Raw genomic sequence first — 22915 nt, 5'->3', positions numbered from 1 at the left:
TCATTCAGTTATGACCATTAATTTTGTGTTTTCCTTCCTCCTTTTCTCTTATATCTTTCCTTCTGTTTGTTTCTCTCCCCCTCCCATTTTATTAAAGGAGAAGAAGAGGGTGGGAGAAGAGTGTGTTCAGCACCAATGCTTTAGGTTTGGAACAATACATTTCTGTCCCCTGCTCGTCTTCTCTTTCCCCTCATCCAGAGCCCAGTCGGATTTTCATCTTTTCTCTTTTCTGTCAAACTTCTTTTCGGGATCCACCTTACTTTTTGTTAGTTTTTGCTTAGAACTAATCCATCCTCCCTTCTCCCCTTTCTCTTCTGCTTATCAATTGAGTCAAATGTATTTCTGTACCCAGCTGGGTATAAATGTACAACTCAATGTACATGTGTATTCTTTCCTCCTCCTCCTCAAGTTCAGATGAAAGTGAGGTTCCTGTCTTGCATTTCCCACACTTTCCTCTAAGTATGCACATTCAAATTATGTGAGTTAATTTCCCCATCCTTGCTCTCCCTTCTAGGCACCCCAGGGAATTCCAATTGTCTTCCCTCTCCATTCTTCTTTTAAGATCCTCAAGATTAAAAACAAACAAACAAACCATCCCATACTTTTTGTCTAATTAGACTCCTTCTATGACCTCTAATAGAGCCCATAGGTGGCTCAGTGGATAGAATGTCAGGGCAGGAGTAAGGAAGACTCGTCTTCCAGAGTTCAAAATTGGCCTCAGGGCACTCACTAGCTATGTGACCCTGGGCAAATCATTTAACCCTATTTGCCTTAGTTCCTTATCTGTAAAATGAGCTGCCAAGAAAGCCCCAAATTGGGGTCACACAGAGTGGGATACAGATGAAAAATGACTTAACAACAAGGATTAAGTTACTCAGTTTTGCTGAATAAGCTATTCTTGGTTGCATCTTCTGCCTTTTAGAATATAGCATTCCAAACTCTCCACTCTCATGTGCTCCTTAATATATGTACTCAGTATTTGAATTCTTTCTTTCTGTAGTATTTGTAGCATTTCTTGTAGCATTTTTCCTTTGACCTGTGAGATCTGAATTTTCACTGTAATGTTCTTGAGAATTTTCATTTTGGTTTTCTTTCAGGAGGTAACCAGTGGATTATTTCTATTTTCACTTTGCCTTCTGATTCTAGGATATCTGGGCAACTTTCATTTAAGATTTCTTGAAGTATGCTGCCTAGGTCTTTTTTGGGGGGTCATGGTTTTCAATTAGTCTAACGATTTTTAAATTTATCTCCTTCATCTGTTTTCCAGATCAGTTGTTTTTGCAATGAGCTACCTTACATTTTCTTCTATTTTGTTAGTCTTTTGACTTTGTTTTAACAATTTGTCTCAACGAGTCAGCATCCTCCTCATTTCTTCTAGAAATGCTAGTTGAACTCATGCCCAAGCTATGTCTTTCTTGGAGACTTTGCCACCGCAAAAAGAACTCCTATAAATATTTGTTTGTACTAGCTGGTCCTTTTCTCTTTTTAAGAAAATCTCTTTCGAATATAGACCTAGCAGTGGTGTGGCTGGATCAAAGGGTATGCACAGTTTTATAGCCCTTTGGGCATGATTCTAAATTGTTCTCCAGAATGGTTGGATTAGTGTCTTAGTTTTCCCCTATCCCCTCCAACATTTATCATTTTCCTTTTTTGTCATATTAGCCCATCTGATAGGTGAGGTGGTAACTCAGAGTTGTTTTAATTTGCATTTTCTAATCGATAGTGATTTAGAGCATTTTTTCATATGACTATAGATAGCTTTGATTTTTTCATCTGAAAACTACCTGTTTATATCCTTTGACCATTTATGAATTGAGAATTATTTGTATTCTTATAAATTTGACTTAGTTCTCTATATGTTTGAGAAATGAAGGAAAGGAAAATTTACAAGAAGTAAAACCATCAGGTTTTATCAGAGATACTTCTTGTAAATTTTCCTTTTTTTTTTTTTTTTGGTCTAGGCAATTGGAGTTAAGTGACTTGCACAGGGTCACACAGCTAGTAAGTGTTATGTGTCTGAGGCCAGGTTTGAACTCAGGTCCTCCTGACTCCAAGGGTGCTCTATCCACTGTGCCACCTAGCTGCCCCTTCTTGTAAATTTCCCCCCCCTCCCCAGTTTTCTGCTTTCCTTCTACTTTTGGTTACATTGGTTTTGTTTGTGCAAAAACTTTTTGATTTTATATAATCAAAGTTATCTATTTTATATTTTGTAATGATCTCTATATCTTGTTTGGTCCTAAATTCTTCCCTTTTCCATATATCTGACAGGCAAACTATTCCATGCTCTCCTAATTTGCTTACAGTATTATTCTTTATGTGTAAGTCATGTATCCATTTTGATCTTATCTTGGTATATAGTCTGAGATGTTGGTCTATGTCTAGTTTCTGCCATGCTGTTTTCCAGTTTTCCCAGCAGTTTTCAAATAATGAACTCAGAAACTGGGATTTTTCTAGGGTTGATCAAATACTAGGTTACTATGGTAATATACTGCAATGTATTGTGTACCTATTCTATTTCACTGATCCACCACTCTCTTTCTTAGCCAGTACCAGATAGTTTTGATAATTACTGCTTTATAATACAGTTTGAGAACTAGTAGGGATAGACCATTTTCCTTCACATTTTAAAAAATTGATTCCTTTGATAGTCTTGGCCTTTTGTTTTTCCAGATGAATTTTGTTGTTATTTTTTTCTAGCTTTATAAAATAGTTTTTTGGTAGTTTGATTGGTATAGCACTGAATGAATAGATTAATTTAGGTAGAAATATAATTTTTATTACATTGGCTTGGCCTATCCATGAGCAATTAGTATTTTCCCAATTGTTTAGATATGCCTTTATTTGTGTGAAAAGTATTTCTTAATTATGTTCATATAATTCCTGGATTTGTCTTGGTAGGTAGACTTCCAAGTATTTTACATTGTCTACAATTATTTTCAATGTAATTTCATTTTCTCTCTCTTGCTGCTGGGCTTTGTTGGTTATATATAGAAATGCTAATGATTTATGTGGGTTTATGTTATATCCTGCAACTTTGCTAAAGTTGTTAATTATTTCAACTAGTTTTTTAATTTATTCTCTAGGATTCCCTAAGTACACTATCTGTATACCATATACAATAAATATGTCATTTGCAAAGAGTGATAGTTTTGTTTCCTCATTGCCTATTCTAATTCCTTCAATTTCTTTTTCTTTTCTTAGTGCTATAGCTATCATTTCCAGTGCAATATTGAATAATAATGGTGATGATAGGTATCCTTGATTCACTCTGATGGTGTTGGGAAAGCTTCTAGCTTATCCCCATTACATATAATGCTTGCTGATGGTTTTAGATAAATATTACTTATCATTTTAAGGTAAGCTCCATTTATTCCCATGCTCTCTAGTGTTTTCTTTTTTTCTTTTTTGGCAATTGGGGTTAAGTGCCTTGCCCAGGGTCAAGTGTTTGGTCTGAGGCTGGATTTGAACTCAGGTCCTCCTGACCTCAGGGCCAGTGCTCTATCCACTGTGCCACCTAGCTGCCCCCTATCTCTCTAGTGTTTTTAATAGGAATGGGTGTTGTATTTTGTCAAAGGTATTTTCTACATCTTTTGAGATAATAATACGATTTCTGTTGGTTTTGTTATTGATATGGCCAATTATGTTGATAGTTTTCCTAATATTGAATCAGCCCTACATTCTTGGTAAAAATCCCACCTGGTTGCAGTGTATGATCCTTGTGATATATTGCTGTAATCTCCTTGCTAGTGTTTTATTTAAACATTTTGAATTAATATTCATCAGGGAAATTGTTCTCTAGCTTTCTTTCTCCCTTTTGGCTCATCCTGGTTTGGGTATCAGCACCATATTTGTGATGTAAAAGGAATTTTGTAGGATTCATTCTTCACCTATTTTTTCCAAATAGTTCATGTAGTATTGGGATTAATTTTTGTTTCAATGTTTGGTAGAATTTGCTTGTGAATCCATCTGGCCCTGGAGATTTTTTCTTAGGAAGTTCTTTGATGGCTTATTCAATTTCTTTTTCTAACATTGAGTTATTCAAGTATTCTCTTTTCTCTTCTGTTAATCCAGGCAGTTTATGTTTTTGTAAATATTCATTAATTTCATTTAGAGCATCAAACTTATTGGTGTATAATTGGGCAAAATAGCTCCTAATAGTGGGGTCTCACTGCTGACTGGCCTCAGTGTCAAGGTCTCACTTCTGGTTAGCAAAGTGGATGAGGCCTTGCTGGTGCATTGGGGGTGGGACCCCTCTGTGCCGCACAGACTGTTGACTTGCCTCAGGAGCTGCTGGCTCATAGGAGCATGGGGCCTCCCCGGTGGATTGCCCTGGAGATCTGGGGCTGGGAGCCATGCTGCAGGCCCCTTGCTATGAGGCTGATTACCACTGCTCTAGGACCAAGCTCCCTTCCTACCCCAGTGAGATAGACTTTACCTGCTGAATGGTAAGCTGCTTTCTCTTACCTTCTCAAATTGATTCTAAGGCAGTTTTCAAGTTGTTTGGGGGAGAATTTGTGAAGTCTCCAGGGAGTTCCTGCCTTACTCTATCACCTTGATACCAGAGGTCAATACAGTACCTATTTCATAAGGTTGTAATGACGATCAAATGAAATAATGTATGTAAAGCTCTTTGCATATCCTTAAAGCACAATATGAGTGCCAATTATTATCATCATCATCATCAATTGATAATCTTGGTGAACACACAAACGAGGGGTCTCAAGCCAATGGCATTAGAGAATCACCTCTAATTCCTTAAGGACACCCCTAGAATCCCGAGATGGAGATGTAGACTTGCTCTAGAACGTGAGAATCATCTGTGAGATTGGTTCTTTGGGTAAGAATCCTTAGAGCTTAAATGGGGAATCTAGGCAAGTCACTTAACCCTGTTTGCCTTAGTTTCCTCATCTGTAAAATGAGCTGGGGAAGGAAATGGCAAACCACTCCAGGATGTTTGCCAAGAACACCCCAAATGGGGTCACCCAGAGTTGAACACAACTGAAATAATTCAACAACAACAAATGTAACCACAATAAGTAAAGTAACTATGTTTGATGAATGTAGGGGAATAGCATAATAACGAATATTTATAGAGCGCTTACAATGTGCCAGGCACATTTCCAATTATTGTCTCATTTGATCCTCATAAATCTGGCAAAGTGATAGATTCTACTTTTAAAAAATAATTTTGAGCGATATTTTCTTATCCCTTAGTCCAAATTTAGATTCTAACCAACGCTGACCTGGGGAAAATAAATGACTTCGCAGCACCAGGAGGTGGAGTAGTCTGTGCTTTTGTAAAATGATTGTCCTTTAGAGGCCAATTGGGGTGCTGTAGCCTTTGGGGGGATGGCATGAGAGCAACTCTGATGGGTTCATTTAGCTGGTGGCCTGCTTATACCACCACCTGGTGGACAGGTCTGTTCTTGCACTCTCTTTTTGGATAATTAATATAGTAATACACTATTTTAGGTTTAGAGAAGCCAACGCTCAAGCTAACATAGGTTGCAATGTTACACAGCAGAACTTTAAGGATTAGATAGGTGTACATATCAAATACACATGTAGGCCAGAGGTGTCACACTATAAAAAATGCATAAAATATCTGGAAGTCAATGTGCTGAGACCCATTCATGACTTCTGTTGCAGAACATTTTTTACAGAAATAAAAGAAGATATACATAATTAGAGGCATATCCATTGCTCATGATTGGACTATACCAATATTATGTATATGAAGATACGACCTAAATTAATTTACAGATTTAGTGACATACTAACCAAACTACAAAACCTTTTTATAAGATAGCTAGAAGGAATAATAAACTGTGATGTATAAAAAGTTCTAGAGACATAGTTTCTGTTGAATTAATCATTTTGTTAACTATTGCTAGTGGATAATTAATAAAAGGATTGGTCATTTGGCCATCTCTCCTGTACCAAAAATGATTGTGGTGGCTTCTTGACACTTAAATGGCCATGCTTCGAAGAGTGGGTGTTCCTGACAGGTGGCAATCAGCTCTGATTGGTGAACAATGAGAGACGAACTTTTTTTCTTTTTTTTTTTTAATGAATGAAAGAAATAATTTATTAAGCACTTACTGTGTCAAGCACTGAGGGTACAATTAGAAAAAAAGGAGACAGTCCCAGCTCTCAGGGAGCTCATATTCTAACTGAGGAAGACAACATATAGCTGCAAGGAAGATAAGATCCCAGAAGTCCCAAGGACGCAGCTACAGGTAGGAAGTTGGGTGAATCAGGTGGACACCAAAGATGCATGAGCAGCCCTGAAAAGGGCTTGGCAAGTCCTCCCACCAGAGGTACTTGTCTTCCTTGAACACTCCAGAGACCCCCAAACCTTGTTAGAATGCTAATGATTGTTCAGGTTTTCTCTGAGGACTGACTCTATGCTTGAGAATAATAATAAAACCTAGGTTTTTACCCCTATAACTTCTGCATTGTGATAAATATATATTTGGTAGCAGTTACCCCCCCCCACATGAACTCAGAGAATGCCTGGAAGAAGGGTGGTACTCTCTAGAGTTATCAGGAAGTTCAGAAGAAGGGGCAGCTAGGTGGCGCAGTGGATAGAGCACCCAGCCCTGAAGTCAGGAGGACCTGAGTTCAAATTTGGCCTCAGACCAAACACTTGACACTTACTAGCTGTGTGACCCTGGGTAAGTCACTTAACCCCAATAGCTTAAAAAAAAATTCTGAAGAGAGGAGGATTTGGGATACAAGGGAAGGGGAGTGATAATGAATTCAATTTTGGACATGTTTGGTATAAGATGTTTAGGGCATTTCCAGTTCCAGATTCCGACAGGGAGTTGGAGATCAGCAAATTATATGTTGTTGTTTAGTCCTTTCAATTGTGTCCAACTCTTCATGATCGCATTTGGGGTTTTCTTGGCAGAGATAGAGCAATGGTTTGCAGTTTCTTTCTCCAGCCCCTTTTTACAGATGAGGAAACTGAGGCAAATAGGGTTAAATAACTCGCCCAGGATCGTACAGCTAGAGTTAGTGTCTGAGAGTCAAAGGGTGTGGCCTGGGACACTGAGAAGGTGAATGAATGTCTCAGATCACACAACTAGTGTGTGTCAGAGGAAAGACTTGAACCCGGGTCTTTCTCATGCTGAGGCTGGTTCTGTATTCCCTACGTATCCCTGTCTTTCTCATAAAATGTAGGGAAATTGCAGGAGAGATCAATTTCACTGGGGTGGGGGGAGGGGAGGATGGGTGGAGAGAAGGGAATTGGGGAAGCTTTCTAGAGGTGATGTTTGAGTGTGGACGGGGAAGACATTACCAATGAGCCTCAGAGTGATTTGCCCTCTGTGGGCCTCACCGGCTTCAATCCTGGGATCCCATTAAGAACTGAGACAGCAGCGCTGGCCCAGTCCGGCAGCACGGAAGAAGGACGCGCTGCGAGGTTTCCATGGTAACGGGCGCGCTTGGCACACCTAGGCGGCCTCTAGGAAACTCTTCCACTACTACGAGGCTTGGGAGCCAGAAGACCGAGCGAAGATTCAGTCCTCCAGGTCCTAGAGGGCTCCAGGCGGAAGGAGGAGGTTGGCTCTTTGTCCCTCTGTTCCCTCCCCTCTATGGTTCCGCCACGCTCCCGAAACTCCCCTGGGCGGCTGGTCTATTTCTCTAGTCCGTGGAGGAGGAGCCCTCGGAACACCTTCCGTCACAGGCAGCGCTACCTGCCCGTCGAGTACCGCTGCAGCCGGAGCCCCGCCGCCGCCATGGCGCCCCCCACAGGTACCGCTCTTGCGCTCCCGTCCGCGGAACGGCCCCACGCTCCCTCTCGGCCGAGGGCTGCTGTCCACACCGCTCCCGCCACTGCACTTCCTCCTAAGAGGGAGGGAGCAGGGCGACCTTGGGGGCCGAGACTGGGAGCCCGGTCCTGAAATACAGCTCCTCAGACCACCCCTCCCCCCCGGGGGACCCCCAGCCAGGGCGCCTTTGTGGTCCTGGGTGCAGGGAGCCCAGGCCCTGGAATATAGGTCCTCCCCATACCACCTCCTTCTACTCCAAGGACCCTCAGCCAGGGCCACCTTGTGGTCCTGGGTGCAGGGAGCCCCGGCCTGGAATATGGCCACCCATACCACCCCTTTCTACTCCAAGGACCCTCAGCCAGGGCCACCTTATATTCCTGGGCGCAATGACTGGGAGCTGGGGAGCCTGAGTCCTATAATATTGGGGCTGCTTAGCTCCCCAGATCCCTCCTTTCTATCCGAGGGACCATCAGCCAGGGTGGTAGTCCTGGATACAGGAACTGGGAGCCATGGAGCCTGAGTCCTGTAATACTGGGGCTGCTTGAAATTCTATCTCCCTTCCTAGTAACTAGCAGTCAGGCAGGACCTCCTTATAATCCTGGGTGCAGGGACTGAAAGCTGAGGAGCCTGGGTTCTATGACTTCACAAAGAGGTGTAGTAGACCGGAGCTTTAGGTTTATACGCAGAAGGTCTGGATTCTGCCACTTATTACCTGTAGGACAGATCCGTTCTCTGGTCCCCAATTTCTTCATCTATAAAGTGGGGAGGAGAGGTAATGTGGTCTAATGCCAAGAACATTGGATTAGGAGTCAAGAGGTCCCGGGTTCAAATCCTTCTTTCACTTACCACTGTTGTGATCTTGCATATTACTTAACCTCTGTAGGCCTAAATTTCCTTATTTGTAGAAAGGTGGATGGCCCAGATGGCCTTGAAATCCCTTCAAGCCCTAAAGCTATGTTATGGCTATACCTGGATGGTCTCTTGAAATCATTTCCAGTTCCAAAGCTGGGGTATTGTAATTCTACCAGATCTTCTCATCTTTACCTCTAAATACTTCTCAAAAGATCATAAATTTAGAATTGGAAGAGGCCTTATAGGTTATCTAGTATTTTCCTTTCACAGATGAGGAAACAGGTTAAGTTACGCAAGTTAGTCGATCAGCCAGTAAACATATTAAGCACTCAGTAAATGCCAGGTACTGTGCACTTTAGAAAAAAACAAAGGCAAAACCACAATCTTTTCGGGTAGACAACATGCAGATGACTGTATTTATAAGATAGGTATCTGTATCTATCGGCCTATCATTTATCTATCTGATATAAATGAAGAGTTATCTCTAAGGGAGGGCACCAACAGTTTAGAGGGCAGGGAGTAATTGAGAAAGAAGTGATAGAACCTGTATTTGAACTCAAGTCCTCTGACTACAGATTCATAACTTTGGACTACCTGGTCTTCTCAGGGAGCCTGAGGTTCTGCATCCCATTTCTCTGTGCTGGGTCCTCTCAGAAGGCACCATGCCCTCTAATCCTGAGTATCAGGCATAGGTTTGGGCTTTGAAAATAAAAGCCTGGATCCTTACCTCAGCAGAGGCAGATATTCTGTGTCCTACTAGACTTCCCTCTCATACTATAGTGTCTAGGTAAAGAGCCTGGAGTTCCTCTTCCCACTAGCCCTCTCCTCTTCTATTTCCGTTGCTAGGTCCTTTCAGGAAAAGCTGGGGTTGCGCATTCTCTAATCTATACTTGAAGAACCCTAGGCACCAGCATGCTCTTGGGAAACTGGAGCTTTCTGCTCAACCAGATTTCCCTCTTCCTGGGGCAACTAGGTGGTGCAGTGGGTAGGGCACTGGCCCTGAAGTCAGGAGGACCTGAGTTCAAATCCAGCCTCAGACCAAACACTTGACACTTACTAGCTGTGTGACCCTGGGCAAGTCACTTAACCCTAGTTGCCTAAAAAAAAAAAAGACAGATTTCCCTCTTCCATATGTAGGTGCTGTCTGGCAGTTGGGAAGTCAGGTCACCCCAGTAAGGCCTAGGGCTGCTTATTTAATCACTAGACCCACGCTTCCTACTCTACTAGACTTGGATTCCTTGGTTACCTGGGCTCATATGAATCTGGGGTTCCTAGTCCCTCCAAACTCTTCCATGCTGCTCCAGTGTTTGAGTGCAAAAGTTGGGGCTTCTCATTCTGCAAGATAGCATCCTTCTATGCCTTAGCACATTGGACTCAGGGGCCAGGGGCTGGATACAGTGAAGAAAGAGGTGAAAAAGTCCTTGTTCTTGAGGAGCTTACACTCCAATAGAACAGTAAAATATGTACACAAATAACAATGATACAGGGCAAAATGGTGGTGAAATATAAATGAGAAGTCCAGAGCATTATGGGAAATTTGGGAAAGGAGAGATTACTTTTGGCTGGAAAGGTCAGGGTAGAGTTGGTACTTGAGCTGAAAGAGTAGGGGATCCATTCCAGGAAAGATGGGGAAAGTGTGAGCAACATTAGGCAAGTGAGAGAAGCTGAGAGAAGAGGGAGTGGAACTAGCTTGGCTTACGTTCTGTTATTCAAGGTAAAGTTGGAGTTAGGTTGGAGCCATATCGTCAAGGGCCGGCAATGTCCGGAGAAACAATGTATACTTTATTCTGTTGTTGTTAAGTTGTTTTTCAGTCCTGTCCAATTTTCCATGACCCCATTTGCGGTTTTCTTGGCAAAGATACTGGAACGGTTTACCATTTCTTTCTGTCTATCATTTTATGGATGAGTAAGTGAGGCAAACAGTGTTAAGTGACTTACCCAGGGTCACACAACTAGTAAGTGTCCAAGACTGGATTTGAACTCAGGAAGATGAATCTTGCTGACTCCAGGCCCGCACTCTATCCACTGTGCCACCTAGCTGCCCTAATTTTATTCCGTGAGCAGCTTTGGTGCTGAAGGGTTTTGAGTAGAGTAGGGATCTGATCAGAGAAATGGATCTATAAGATTATTTGTTCCAAAGGAGAAGAGGTCAGTGGGGAGAGAAGCCACTTAGAAAGCAATGACAATAGTCCAGGTAATGAGGACCTAAACTAGGATGACAGCTATAGGAATGAAGGAGGAAATACAGAAGGTTGGGAACCTTGGGAAGACCCATGTAGTAAGGGAAAGAAATCAGAGCCAACAACATACATTATAGCTATAACAATGTAAATAAAAACAACACCAAACGGCTACAAAACTTGACCCAAATATAGTGTCACTACCCTCCTATTGAGGTGAAACACATCCTTTTTGTTGTTAAACTTCAAAGTGGAAAGAGATGTATACCATCAGTTACAGTCACTACTGAGAGTTTGTTTGGGATTGTCTGTTGTGTCAAAACAAAACTTATCCCCGTCCTCTGCTCCCCTTCCCCAATTTTTTTTTCTTTTTAAAATGTTTATTTATTTTTAGTTTTCAGCTTTCACTTCCATAAGATTTTGAGTTCTAAATTTTCTCCTATCCGTGTCACTCTTCCCTCTCCAAGACAGCATGTAATTTGATATAGGCTCCACATATACATTCATATTAAACACTTTCACATTACTCATGTTGTAAAAAAAAGAATGAGAATCAATACTTCTCCAAATGTTTTAAGACAAGGAGGGGACAAATAAGGGAAGTAAGCAATGTAATAGAAGTGGAACTGTCCAGACTTGGCATCTGATTAGCAGGAGAGAAAAGGACTTTGATTCAGTGCACGTTTATTTAGCGTCTCTGCTGAGCACTGGACTCCGTGCCAGGAAGAATACAAAAAACGAATGATAGTCTCTGCCCTCATGGGGATTATAGTCTCGCAGGGGCCTAGTAAGAGAGAAACATAAACAAGTTGAAATAAAAGTTAGAATGTAAGTGTATGTGAAGAGGATAGAGTGTTATGAAATCATAAAAGGAAGAGAATGCTTCTCTTTGGCTGTATTTTTTTCTGTTCCACGTCTTCAGCTAGCTTGGTCTCATACTCCCTTGTATTCTCAGCGCTAGGCTAGGGGTGGAAAAACTGCGGCCTGGAGGCCACGTGGCCTTCTAGGTCCTTGGGTGCTGCCTTTTGGCTGAGCCCAAGTTTTACAGAACAAATCCTTTTATTAAGGGGATTTGTTCTGTGAAGTTTGGATTCAGTAGGGTGCTGCACTTGAGGACTTAGAGGGCTACATGTGGCCTGGAGGCCAAGGTTCCTCACCCCTGGCCTTGACAGTGCTGTGAACTGAAGTCAGTGTCCTATAAGTGTCTGATGGTATTTGAAGCCTCATTCTCTTAGGTCCTATTTTGTGTACTGTGGGGGAAGATGATGCTCAAAGAGATAGAAAATTTGGTTCTTGCACTTCCAGAGAAACAGTTTGTAACTCAGTTTCCCTCCCTACCACCTATGGAAAGGTGAGCCTTGGGTCTTCTAAGAGGCCTCCAAAGTTGTGTCTGGGTGGCCATGAGGGTGTCAGCAAGCACGAGCTCCTTGTTTTCCTCTGTCGTTGCTGTGCAGGAGATGTCCTGGATAATATGTCTCCGTGTTCTGTGACAAACCACTTACGGTGGGACTTGACAGCGGGGCAGATTGAAAATCTGACCAACGAACTCATTGAAAAAACCAAGCGCGTGTACGATCAGGTGGGATCGCAGGAGTTTGAAGAAGTGTCCTATGAGAGCACTCTCAAGGCGCTGGCTGACGTGGAAGTGGAGTACACAGGTAGATTCCAGGTCGTGGCCCTGCTGGTGATTGGCTCCTACCCAGTGCAAACTAGCTGAGCAGAGTTCAAAGATAAAACCTGTCAGCCCCGTCAGCTAAGAGCCAGGAAACTAAAAACTGGTTTGAATTACAGACTCACACCCGAGAGCCAATTCACTTTACAGCCTTGAAACTTGAGTCTTTTTTCACCTCTCCAAGCCTACCTATTTCAGGGAATTGTTTGCTGTTTCTTTTGCCAGATCTGCCCATCTTCTGTTTTCTTGTTTTCTTTGTCACCTTCCACCCCCTCACCCAATTAACTTAATAATATAAATTCAGTAACAAGGGCGTGGAAGACAGCCTGCTATTAGTTCCCCACCCATCTGTCTCTCCCCTTAAAAGGTATTATTGATATCCTTCATTTCCAGATTTATCCTACTTCCCCTTCCCCTCACACGGGGCCCTTTTTTTATTCTGTTTGTAAATGTTCTTATTGTAGGGACTGATGAGAACCCTTAAATCTCAGATGAAGAATCTGATAAGACTGTCTGCCAGCTTGGCTTTGTAACTGTAGCATCATACAGTTCCAGGGCTGAAAGAGACCGTAGAGCTTGTCAAATTCAGCCACAGCCTAACGCTAGAATTCCTCAGGCTGAGTAGAAGACGTGGCATCTTATGCTGGAACCACGGCCGGATGTGGAATGAGAGGTCTCAGATTTGAATTCCAGCTTTCCTACTTTCTCTCTGTGTGACCTTGGGCAAGTCACCGAATGTCCTTATATGTAAAATGAAGGGGTTGAACCAAATGATTTCCAGTAGCAAATTCCACTAGTCCACTAGCTATTTAGCCTTTGCCTGAACTCACCCTCTTGCATTCTATATTCCGGGCCTCTCCTGGTCCATGTCCTGGAGGTGTCACTGCAGTGGTCACGTGACCTGTCACTAGTCATGTGACCTCTCCGTGGGTAGGCCAGCTCCCTGAGGAGGCTGGAGGTCCCAGAGCAGATGTGCTTGCGTAGGAGGTGCTTCCTCACTGGGGTCTCTGGTGCTAAAGAAATCCCAGGTCTCCCCCTCCCCTGATATTTTTCATTTTCTTGTGGCTACATGTTGTTTTCCTGCCCACGCCCTGCCCTCAGATGAATGTAAACTCCCTGAGGGCAGGGGCGGAGCAGGGTGTAGCATAATAGATGCTTACTGAGCTGAATTAACTAACACCTGACTGACCTGCTTCCGGCAGGCTGCTCCGTTCTGGGACAGCTCAAGTTGCTGGGATGTTTTTCTTCTGCGAGCAGAAATACGCTTTCCTTTTATTTCTGTCTCAGTGTTCCAGAGCAGAGAATCTGGATTCTTGCTGATGCTGGGACCTTTTGCAGAATCTCAGACTTGGAAGAGACCTCAAAGGAAACATAGTTCACCCATACCCTGAAAAAAAAAATCCCCTCCATGACTTACTTGCCAAGTGACCACCTGACTTGGCTCTGGTGCTGCCACTTTGGGATGGCCGGCAGTGTGGTGGAAAAGACCCCTGGGCTCTGAGTCAGGAAGCCAGGGGTTTAGCCCTGGCTCTCCTGCACATCTGCTGTAGGACTTCTTGTTTTTCTCATTTGTAAAATGACACCAGTCCTGTCTGCCTCAGGGCTGTTGGGAGGATCAGGTGAGGTTCTCATAATTATTCTGTGACTCACCAAGGAGGGTTTAAAATTGGTGTTTATTGCTTGACCGCTTGCCCGTCCTGACATACTTTTCCCTGCTTGACCTATTTTCAGTTCAGAGAAACATTCTGGATTTCCCACAACATGTCTCCCCCTCCAAAGATATCCGAACGGCCAGTACTGAGGCAGACAAGAAGCTCTCTGAGTTTGATGTGGAGATGAGCATGAGACAGGATGTGTACCAGAGGATTGTCTGGCTGCAGGTGAGTACCAGAGGAGCATGGACTCTTTGTAATCTTACTGTGGCCTGAAGTTTCAGGCCGCTTATTTCTCCTTTGGCTCCTCCCTCCTGAAACCATCTAAGCCTTCTGGAAACAAAGAGGAGCCCATAAGCAAAGCAGACCGAAGCAACAACTGTATCGGACAGCCCAGAGCACACTGTGTCCGTAATCGGGAAAGATGGGCTCCAGTGCGCTCACAGTGACACTGCTTTCTTAGGGTTATTGAGAGCTTTTGAGCTCGGTTCTGCTTTCTTCACTGTACGTCACTTCCTATAAGGCTTTCCAGGTTTCTCTCAGTCACTCATATTTGGTGCAGTACGAGTCCATTCCATTCCTAGACTTTGATTTTTTTCAGCCATTCAGCCAGGGAAGAGAACTGCTCATCAGGTCCATCCAGAAAGGGTATAGCTGGCGTGTGAACTGAATGCAATAACATTTCCCTTCAGCTTAAAAAAACAAAACAAAACAGCAAAACCCAATTATTCTGAACTTAGACACCAAGTAAAATAGGCATTTCCGCATATCTAGTAGCATGAGAGAAGAGTATTGTACATGAAACCATGAGTCTGTTGTGTACAGGTAACTATTCTTTTAAAGTATATAATAGGGGCAGCTAGGTGGTGCAGTGGATAGACCACTGGCCTTGGAGTTAGGAGGAACTACGTTTAAATGTGGCCTCAGACACATAACACTTACTAGCTGTGTGATTCTGGGCAAGTCACTTAACCCCAATTGCCTCACCAAAAAAAAAAAAGTATATAATAAATTTAACACACAACTTTAAAAGCTGTCCCACTTTTCCTTTTACTTTCTGTTCTTTTCTGTGCGTTAAAAAAAATGCTTCAATTACCCTTCTTTTTCTTTTTTTAAAATGGCAATACTATGTCCACTGCTCCCTTTTGATCTGTCCCCTCCCTGCCCAGAAAACCCTTTGCAACAAATATGCAAAGTCAAGCAAAGTAAACTTTGCGTTGGCTGTGTCTGAAAACGTTTGCCCCCTTCTGCCTTTTGAGTCTATTGTCTTTCTGCCCTCGGTGAGAAAGAAGGCGTATTTCATCAGAGGTCCTCTGATAAAGTGGTGGGTCATTGTATTGATCAGAGTTGTTAAGTCATTCAAGGTTCTTTTTCTTCACAGTATTGTTATCGCGTGAACTGTTCTTTAACAGTTACCATAAATCTTCCCAGGTTTCCCTGAAACTGTCCTTTTTGTCATTTTTTACAACGTGATAATGTTCCATTCACAGACAGATCATTTGTTCACCTGTTCCCCCAGGGTAGGACAGTGCTAACTGGTCCTCTCAGAAAGGACGCGGAGCCACAGCTGGCATAGGCACTTAATGGAAGAGTGCCATTTCCCCTTCAGTTCTCCCATTGCCATAAAGTCTGTTTGCTGATAGCGGAAGATAGGGAGGAGAAGCCATTGAGCTGACTTAGCAGTCCACAGAAATCAGCTGCCCAGGCTGCAGGAGAGATCAGATGCATCTGCATCATGGGAGCTTCACCTTTGGGTGAAGCGTTCTACTCAGGAAGGCAGTGGAAATTTATGATCAGCCCCAGTCAGCAGCTTGGATTGGGGCTCTGCCTTCGATCCACAGTCCCACAGTGGCGGAGCTGGACCTCAGATCCACGCCCTCTGGCTCGTCTGCTTCACCACACGTTTTGTGCTTTTCAGAATTACTTACACGTGAACAATGGTGGGCAGCAGTGGTGATTAACCACATTTTGCAGATGGAGAAAGAGACACAGGAAGGTGGTGACTGAGGATGGGTGCTGCATCCATCATTGGACTCCTCATTCCTTGTCTGCGTTCCACTTTACATCCATTATTTTGTTTGATCTCCATAACAGCCCTTTGAGGGAGGTACGGTCATACCCATTTTAGGAGGCAACTAAGGCTGACTTAAGTTTCAGGGGGATACACACCTAGTAAATATCTGAGGCAAAATTTGAACTCAAGTCTTCTGATGCCAAGTGGTCTTCATCTACCTGAGTAGAAGTCTAAGTATTGCGGCAGCTAGGTGGCACTGTAGATAGAGCTCTGGCCCTGGAGTCAGGAGGACCTGAGTTCAAATCCGGTCTCAGATACATAACACTCACTTAGCTGTGTGACTCTGGGCAAGTCACTTAACTCCACTTGCCTCACCAAAAAAAAAAAAGTCTAAGTGTTGAGAATGAGGTCAGCCAATGAGGAACATGCTGTCCTACCTTCCTTCATGAGACCTTATCTGGAAGACTGTGTCCACTTCTCAACCATTATAGAGAGTAAAGAAATCATTGGGTGACTTATATCGAGTACGTGATGTTTCTGTTTCTGCCACAGTTTTTTAATTAATTTATTTGGATTTATCAGCAATCAGTTTTGAGTTTTAAATTTTTCTCCCTCTTTCTTCCCACCTCCCCCAAGACAGCATGCATTCTGACATAGGTTTTATATATATATATATATATACACACACATATATATATATATATATATATATATACACACACATATATATATATATACACATTCCTATTAAACATATTTTCACATTAGTGATGTAAATAGGAATTAGAACCAATAGGAGGAACCACAAGAAAGAGAAAACAAAAAAAAACAGAAGAAAAAATAGCAAATAGTATGCTTTGATCTGCGTTCAAATTCCATAGTTCTTTCTTTGAATGTGGATAGCATTTTCCATCATGAGTTTTTTGGAGATGTCTTAGATCCTTGTATTGCTGAGAAGAGCTAAGTCTATCAAAGTTAGTCATCACACATTGTGGCTGTTACTGTGTACAACATTCTCCTGGTTCTGCTCACTTCATTCAGCATCACTCCATACAAGTCTTTCTAGGTTTTTCTAAAGTCTGCCTGCTCATCATTTCTTACAGCACAATATTATTCCATTACATTCATATGCCACAACTTGTTCAGCTGTTCCACAATTGATGGGCATTCCCTCAATTTCCAGCTTTTTGCCACCGCAAAAAGAGCTGCTATGAATATTTTTGTAGATGTGGGTCCTTTTCCCATATCTCTTTGGGGTACAGCCCTAGAAATGCTATTCCTGGGTCAAAGGGTATGCACATTTTTATAGCCGTTCGGGCATAGTTCTAAATTGCTCTCCAGAATGGTTGGCTCAGTTCACAACCCTACCAAACAATGAATTTTTGTTGCAATTTTCCCATGTCTTCTCCAACATTTATCATTTTCCTATTTTGTCTTGTTGGCCAGTCTGATAGGTGTTTTGATTTGCATTTCTCTAATCAATAGTGATTTAGAGCGTTTTTTCATGTGACTATAGATGGCTTTAATTTCTTCATCTGAGAATTGCCTGTTCATATCCTTTGACCATTTAGCAACTGGAGAATGACTTGTATTCTTATAAATTTGACTTAATTCTCTATATATTTTAGAAATCAGTCCCTTATCAGAGACACTGGTTGTAAAAATTCTTTCCCAGTTTTCTCCTTTCCTTCTAATCTTGGTTGCGTTGACTTTGTGCAAAAACTCTTCAATTTAATGTAATCAAAATTATCCATTTTGCATTTCGCAATGTTCTCTATCTCCTATTTGGTCATGAATTCTTCTGTTCTCCATAAATCTGACAGGTGGACTGTTCCTTGCTTTACCAGTTTGTTTATAGTATCAGCTTATAGTATCTAAATCATGAACCCATTTTAACTTTATTTTGGTATATTGTGTGAGATTTTGGTCTGTGCCTAGTTTCTGCCATACTCGATTTTCCAGTTTTCCCGGCAGTTTTTGTCGCCAGAAGCTGGGGTCTTTGAGTTTATCAAATAGTAGATTACTATAGTCATTGACTGTTGTGTCTTGTGTACCTAACCTATTCCACTGATCCACCACTCTATTTCTTAGCCAGTACCAAGTAGTTTTAATGTTTGCTGCTTTATAATACAATTTAAGATCTGGAACAGCTAGGCCACCTTCCCTTGCATTTCTTTTCATTAGTTCCTCCTACACAGTTTAACAGCTGTTACTGGTGACCCCACCGTGGGCTGAACTTCTTCCTGGAAGAGAAGGTGAAAGGAATAGAACACCTCTCTGCTCCAGGTTGTTAGGGAGGGGGAAGGGTCCTAAAGGAGGCTGAAGCAAGGTTTCATTGGAAAGGGAAGTTCTGGGGTGAAGGAGGGGAAGGGAAGACTCAATCCTTGTCAAGATGTTAGCGAATAGAACAGGGTTACACAGAGAAGGAAGAGAACTTAAAAAGAGGTTTGATACTTTACTCCTTGCTAAAGGAGGAGAATGTGGGTGCTCTGAGAGGAGTAAGCCTCTGGTCCTCCCAAGAATGATATAGAAGAACCTCAGACACGATCAGATAGAAGGAGATGCTCCAGGAAGGGGCAGAGTTGTTTGTGATTCCTTGCTTAGGAGTATGGAGGCAGCTTTTGCCAGCCTGACCACAAGGGAGGTCTTTTGTATTCCTGTGGCTTGTATTCAAAACACAACAGGACCTCTCAGGACTCAAAGTGGATTGCCCTCACTTCTGGTGATTCACATTGTCGTAAATGACTTCCAGAAGATGTCTAAATAGATTGTCAATGACCAAGAAATACTTGGGCAAGAAACAGAAGACCATAAGGATCCAAGCTGTGTTTTCTTCACTTTTGCCTGTTGAACGCAAGGGATGAGGAAGAGAAAAATCAATTTAGAAAATGAATAGCTCGTTAAGAAGGTGGCGCCTGAGAATGGGATTTGGCTTTCTAGATCATGGCTTACTATATAGGGTTAACAGACCACTGGATAGATATGGAATATACCTAAGGAAGGCTGGGGAGAGTAGGTCTTGTCGGTTCTCAAAAGAAGAATTGCAAAGTGTTACTAGTCATGTCAGCAAATAACTACAAATCACTGATGAGGGAATGCAAATCAAAGCAACCCTAAGTTTTATCTCAAACCCAGAAAATTGGCAGAGATAACAAAAGCTGGGCATAGTCCAGTTGGTCGTTGAGCTATGGATTAGTACAACTGTCCTGGAAAGCAGTTTGGAATTTTGGAAATAAAAAAATGGCTAAAATGTCACTACCCTTTAACTAGAAATTCCATTGCTAGGCCCATGTCTCAAGGATGTTATTGATAAAAAAGAAAGGCTTCATATCCACCCCAATATTTATAGTAGTACACTCTGTGGTAGCAAATAACTAGAAAGAAAGTCGATGCCTATCAACTTGGGAACAGCTGACTAAATGTGAATGTATTGAAATTTTACTGAGCTGTAAAAAATAACTATGATGAATGCAGAGTAGTATGGAAAGACTTATGTGAAGTGATGCTAAGTGAAGTAAGCAGAGCCAAGAAAACCATATGTGGTGACTACAGCAATTTAAATAGAACAAGCACTAAACAGTTGGAAATTAAAGTTGCAAAGTTACAAAGAATGAGTTTGACCTCAGACAAAGAAGATGCCTTTCTGTTGGATTCCTGGGGCATGTATTCAAAATGTAAGAGGCCCTCTCAGGACTTAAAAAAATACATAGCACTCACTTCCGGTGATCATATCAAAGAGAGATATACGTCTGCCTCCCCTCCCCCCCCATTCTTTTTGCTTAAGGGTATGCAACGTTACATATATCGTCAGATTTTTTGGGATGTCTTGATTACTTCTGTTGGTTTTTTCTTCCTCTTTTTTCTTTTTAAAAAATTCTTTGTTATAAAGAATGGCTGTCTTTCTGGAAGATGTTGAAGGAGAGGGATACAGAAGAAAAAATAGGCAATGTAAAAACAAAAGACATCAATAAAGTTTTATTTTAAGACAATAAAGTATTTGTTAGATTTGTTGCAAATCTAATTAAAAAAGCTTTAAACTATAAAGGATAGGGGAGGAAGACTGGCTAAGTATGTCCCCCAAGTTAGATACCGTAGAGAGAAGCCACAAAGAAGGTTGAAGAAGTAGCATTTGGTATCCTTACAAGTGCATAAGAAATAAAGGCCAAGAAAATGACCAGTAGTAGGAGAACTCATATCTCGAATGTCTATACACAGATGCCCAAAGAGGAACTCTCCTGGGTTATGCTTTGAGGGAGCAAATTTGACCTCCTAGTTATTACTGAGAATTGGTAGGACTCAGTTGTGACTAGACCATAGCTATGGGTGTGTATACTGTATTAAAAGGAAATCAAGGGGCAGCTAGGTGGTACAGTGGATAGAGCACTGGCCCTGGAGTCAGGAGGCCCTGAGTTCAAATTCAGCCTCAAACACACAACACTCACTAGCTGTGTGACCCTGGGCAAGTCATTTAACCCCAATTGCCCTCACCAAAAAAAAAAAAGAAAGAAAGAAAAAAAGAAATTGAATAGGTAAAATGTGGTAGGAGCATTGTGTATTAAAATGGTGTATTCATAGGAGAAGATCTAGGAACCAGTGGGGAAAAGCATTATAGAAAGTATTTGGGTAAAGGTCTAAGAAGGCAGAAATAGAAGTGGTTTTGTTGCTTGGAGTATACTACAGATCACCTGGACAGAAGGAGGAAATAGATGAGGAGTTTGGGAAACAGGTAACAAGTCTGGCACAGAGGTGTGATATAGCAATGGTAGAGGATGTCAGATATCAAGACACCTGCTGGAGGTCTCCACCAAAAGCAGAGCATCTACTAACTGCTTGACCTGCTATAATCATAATTTCATCCTTCAAAGGGGGAGTTCTGGGTCTGATTTTTACTAATGAAGGAACTGGTTTTGGGTGGCGGAATGATGGAACCCTTCTGGTTCCTAAGTGACCTGGAGTTTGTGAGAGAGTAGAAGAAATCTGGATATAGTCTGACATGCATCCTAGATTTCAGGAAAGCAGATTTCAAAGAATTTGGGGAAAAGGTTGGTAAGATCCCATGGATGAAAATGCTTAAGGGAAAGCCAGCCTCGGGGGATAAGAGATGGACAGGAATGAAATTCTGAAGCTATAGAGGGAAATAATTGCAATGAGGAGGACAAATGGGATTTGTCAGAAAAGGCAATGTGTGCACAAGGGAACTCACCAATCGGACATATGGAAAAGGAATCAAAGCCAAGTCACAGGAGATGAACACATGGTAGAGTTCTGTGAAGATATCTGAGGAATGAGAAAGCTCCAATTGAGTTGAGACTGACAAAGGAACCTAAGGATAACAAAAAGGTTTGGTTTGGTTTTGCTATATTGGAAGACAGAGGAGGCTCAAAGGGGAGAGGAAGCCTTCGTTTCCATTAGAGGGATGGTGGTAGCTGATGACTGGCAGGGAGTTGATACCCAAGCTAAGTAAAGTGCTAGTAAGAGAGCCCCTGGCTCAAATGAACAGTGTCCTCATTCCTGAAAGCACTGGAAGGTGTGATAGCTGAGCTCTCAGGGATGCTTGAAAGATCACAGAAAGCTGGAGTGTTGGCACATGCCTGTAATCCCTGCTACTGTCAGGGAAACTGAGGCTAGTGGATCACTTGAGCTTGGAAGTTCTCAGGTGCCATAAGTCGAAAGCTGATCCAAGGGTCTTCACTGAGTCTGGCACCGATATGATAAACTACCCGGAGCAGGGGGCCACTGGGCTGGCTAAGGAAGGGTGAACCAGCCCACTTTGGAAACCACAGATGCAAACTTCCATGCTGAGCAGCAGTGGCATTCAGCCTTCCCCTAAGTGGCTGCTGCAATTCCAGGTTGAGCAAGATAGGGAATCTCAAAAGGAGGGGAAAAAATTATCAGGGAATAAGATACCACAAGATTAAAGAAGGGCAATTGTATTTACTATTTTCATAAAAAGGAAAGAGAACAGTCTATATACTATAGGCTCCAAGCTTGACTTTGGTTCTTGGGAAGATTAGATTATTAAACCGATTATTAAAAAGGTAGTTGGCAAACATAGTAATTCAAGAGAGGTAGCATGGCTTCATCGAGAATGAGGTTATCCCAGATTAACCTCATTTCCTTTTTCGATTGATAGAATAACTAAGTAGATGAGAAGAATGCTGTGGATATAGTTTACCTAGGTATCAGCAAAGCCTTTAATAAAAGCATCTCATACTATGTGGTGAAGATGGAGAGAAATAGGTTAAACAGCGATATAACTAGATGGATTCAGAACTCTTTGGATGGCAAGACTCAAAGAGTAATTGTCAGGAGGGTGAGAGATCTGCATTGGAGTGTCCCAGGGATCTGTCCTTGGTCCTGTGATGCTTGACATTTTTATCAGTGACTTGGATAAAAGCGTAGGTGTCTGTTCATTGAAATTGCCGACAGCGCCAAGGAAGCAGATGACAAAATCAGGCTCCAAGAGGATCTTGACAGGCTAGTACATTAAGCTGGATCTACTAAGGTGAAATTCGATAGGGATAAATGTTAAGTCCTGCACTTAGGTATAGAAAATCAGCTTCACCGGTATGAGATGAGAAAGGCATGGATAGGCAGTTCTGAAAAAGATCTGGAAGTTTTAGTGGACCAAAAGTTCTAGAGTTAGCAGTGCCATGTGGGGGCTAAAAAACTTAATTCCTTCTTGGGCTTCCTGAAGAGAGTTCCCTTAATAGATACAATAGTGAAAGACTCATTATACTAAGCTCTTAGTTCTGCTTATCCTCAGGGTT

General features: G+C 42.2%; 1 protein-coding gene across 2 annotated transcripts in view; it reads left to right on the top strand.

Annotated features, from left to right (window-relative positions):
• Positions 1–7509: 7509 nt before the first annotated feature.
• THOP1 (thimet oligopeptidase 1) overlaps positions 7510–22915 on the top strand; it is a 46882-nt gene continuing 31476 nt past the window's right edge. Inside the window, exons 1-3 of one of the 2 annotated variants that reach the window (XM_021008859.2) lie at positions 7511–7758; positions 12262–12465; positions 14211–14359. In XM_021008859.2, the coding sequence (XP_020864518.1) occupies positions 7599–7758; positions 12262–12465; positions 14211–14359 (513 nt within the window). In that variant the 5' untranslated portion in view covers positions 7511–7598. Of the gene's footprint in view, positions 7759–12261; positions 12466–14210; positions 14360–22915 lie in introns of both variants that reach the window. The other variant, XM_021008860.2, reaches the window with a different exon arrangement.

This window comes from Phascolarctos cinereus, unplaced genomic scaffold (genome assembly GCF_003287225.1).
Source record: "Phascolarctos cinereus isolate Bilbo 61053 unplaced genomic scaffold, phaCin_HiC Scaffold_4;HRSCAF=312, whole genome shotgun sequence".
Classification (NCBI taxonomy): Eukaryota; Metazoa; Chordata; class Mammalia; order Diprotodontia; family Phascolarctidae; genus Phascolarctos; species Phascolarctos cinereus.
This window is presented reverse-complemented; position numbering and strand designations above follow the sequence as displayed.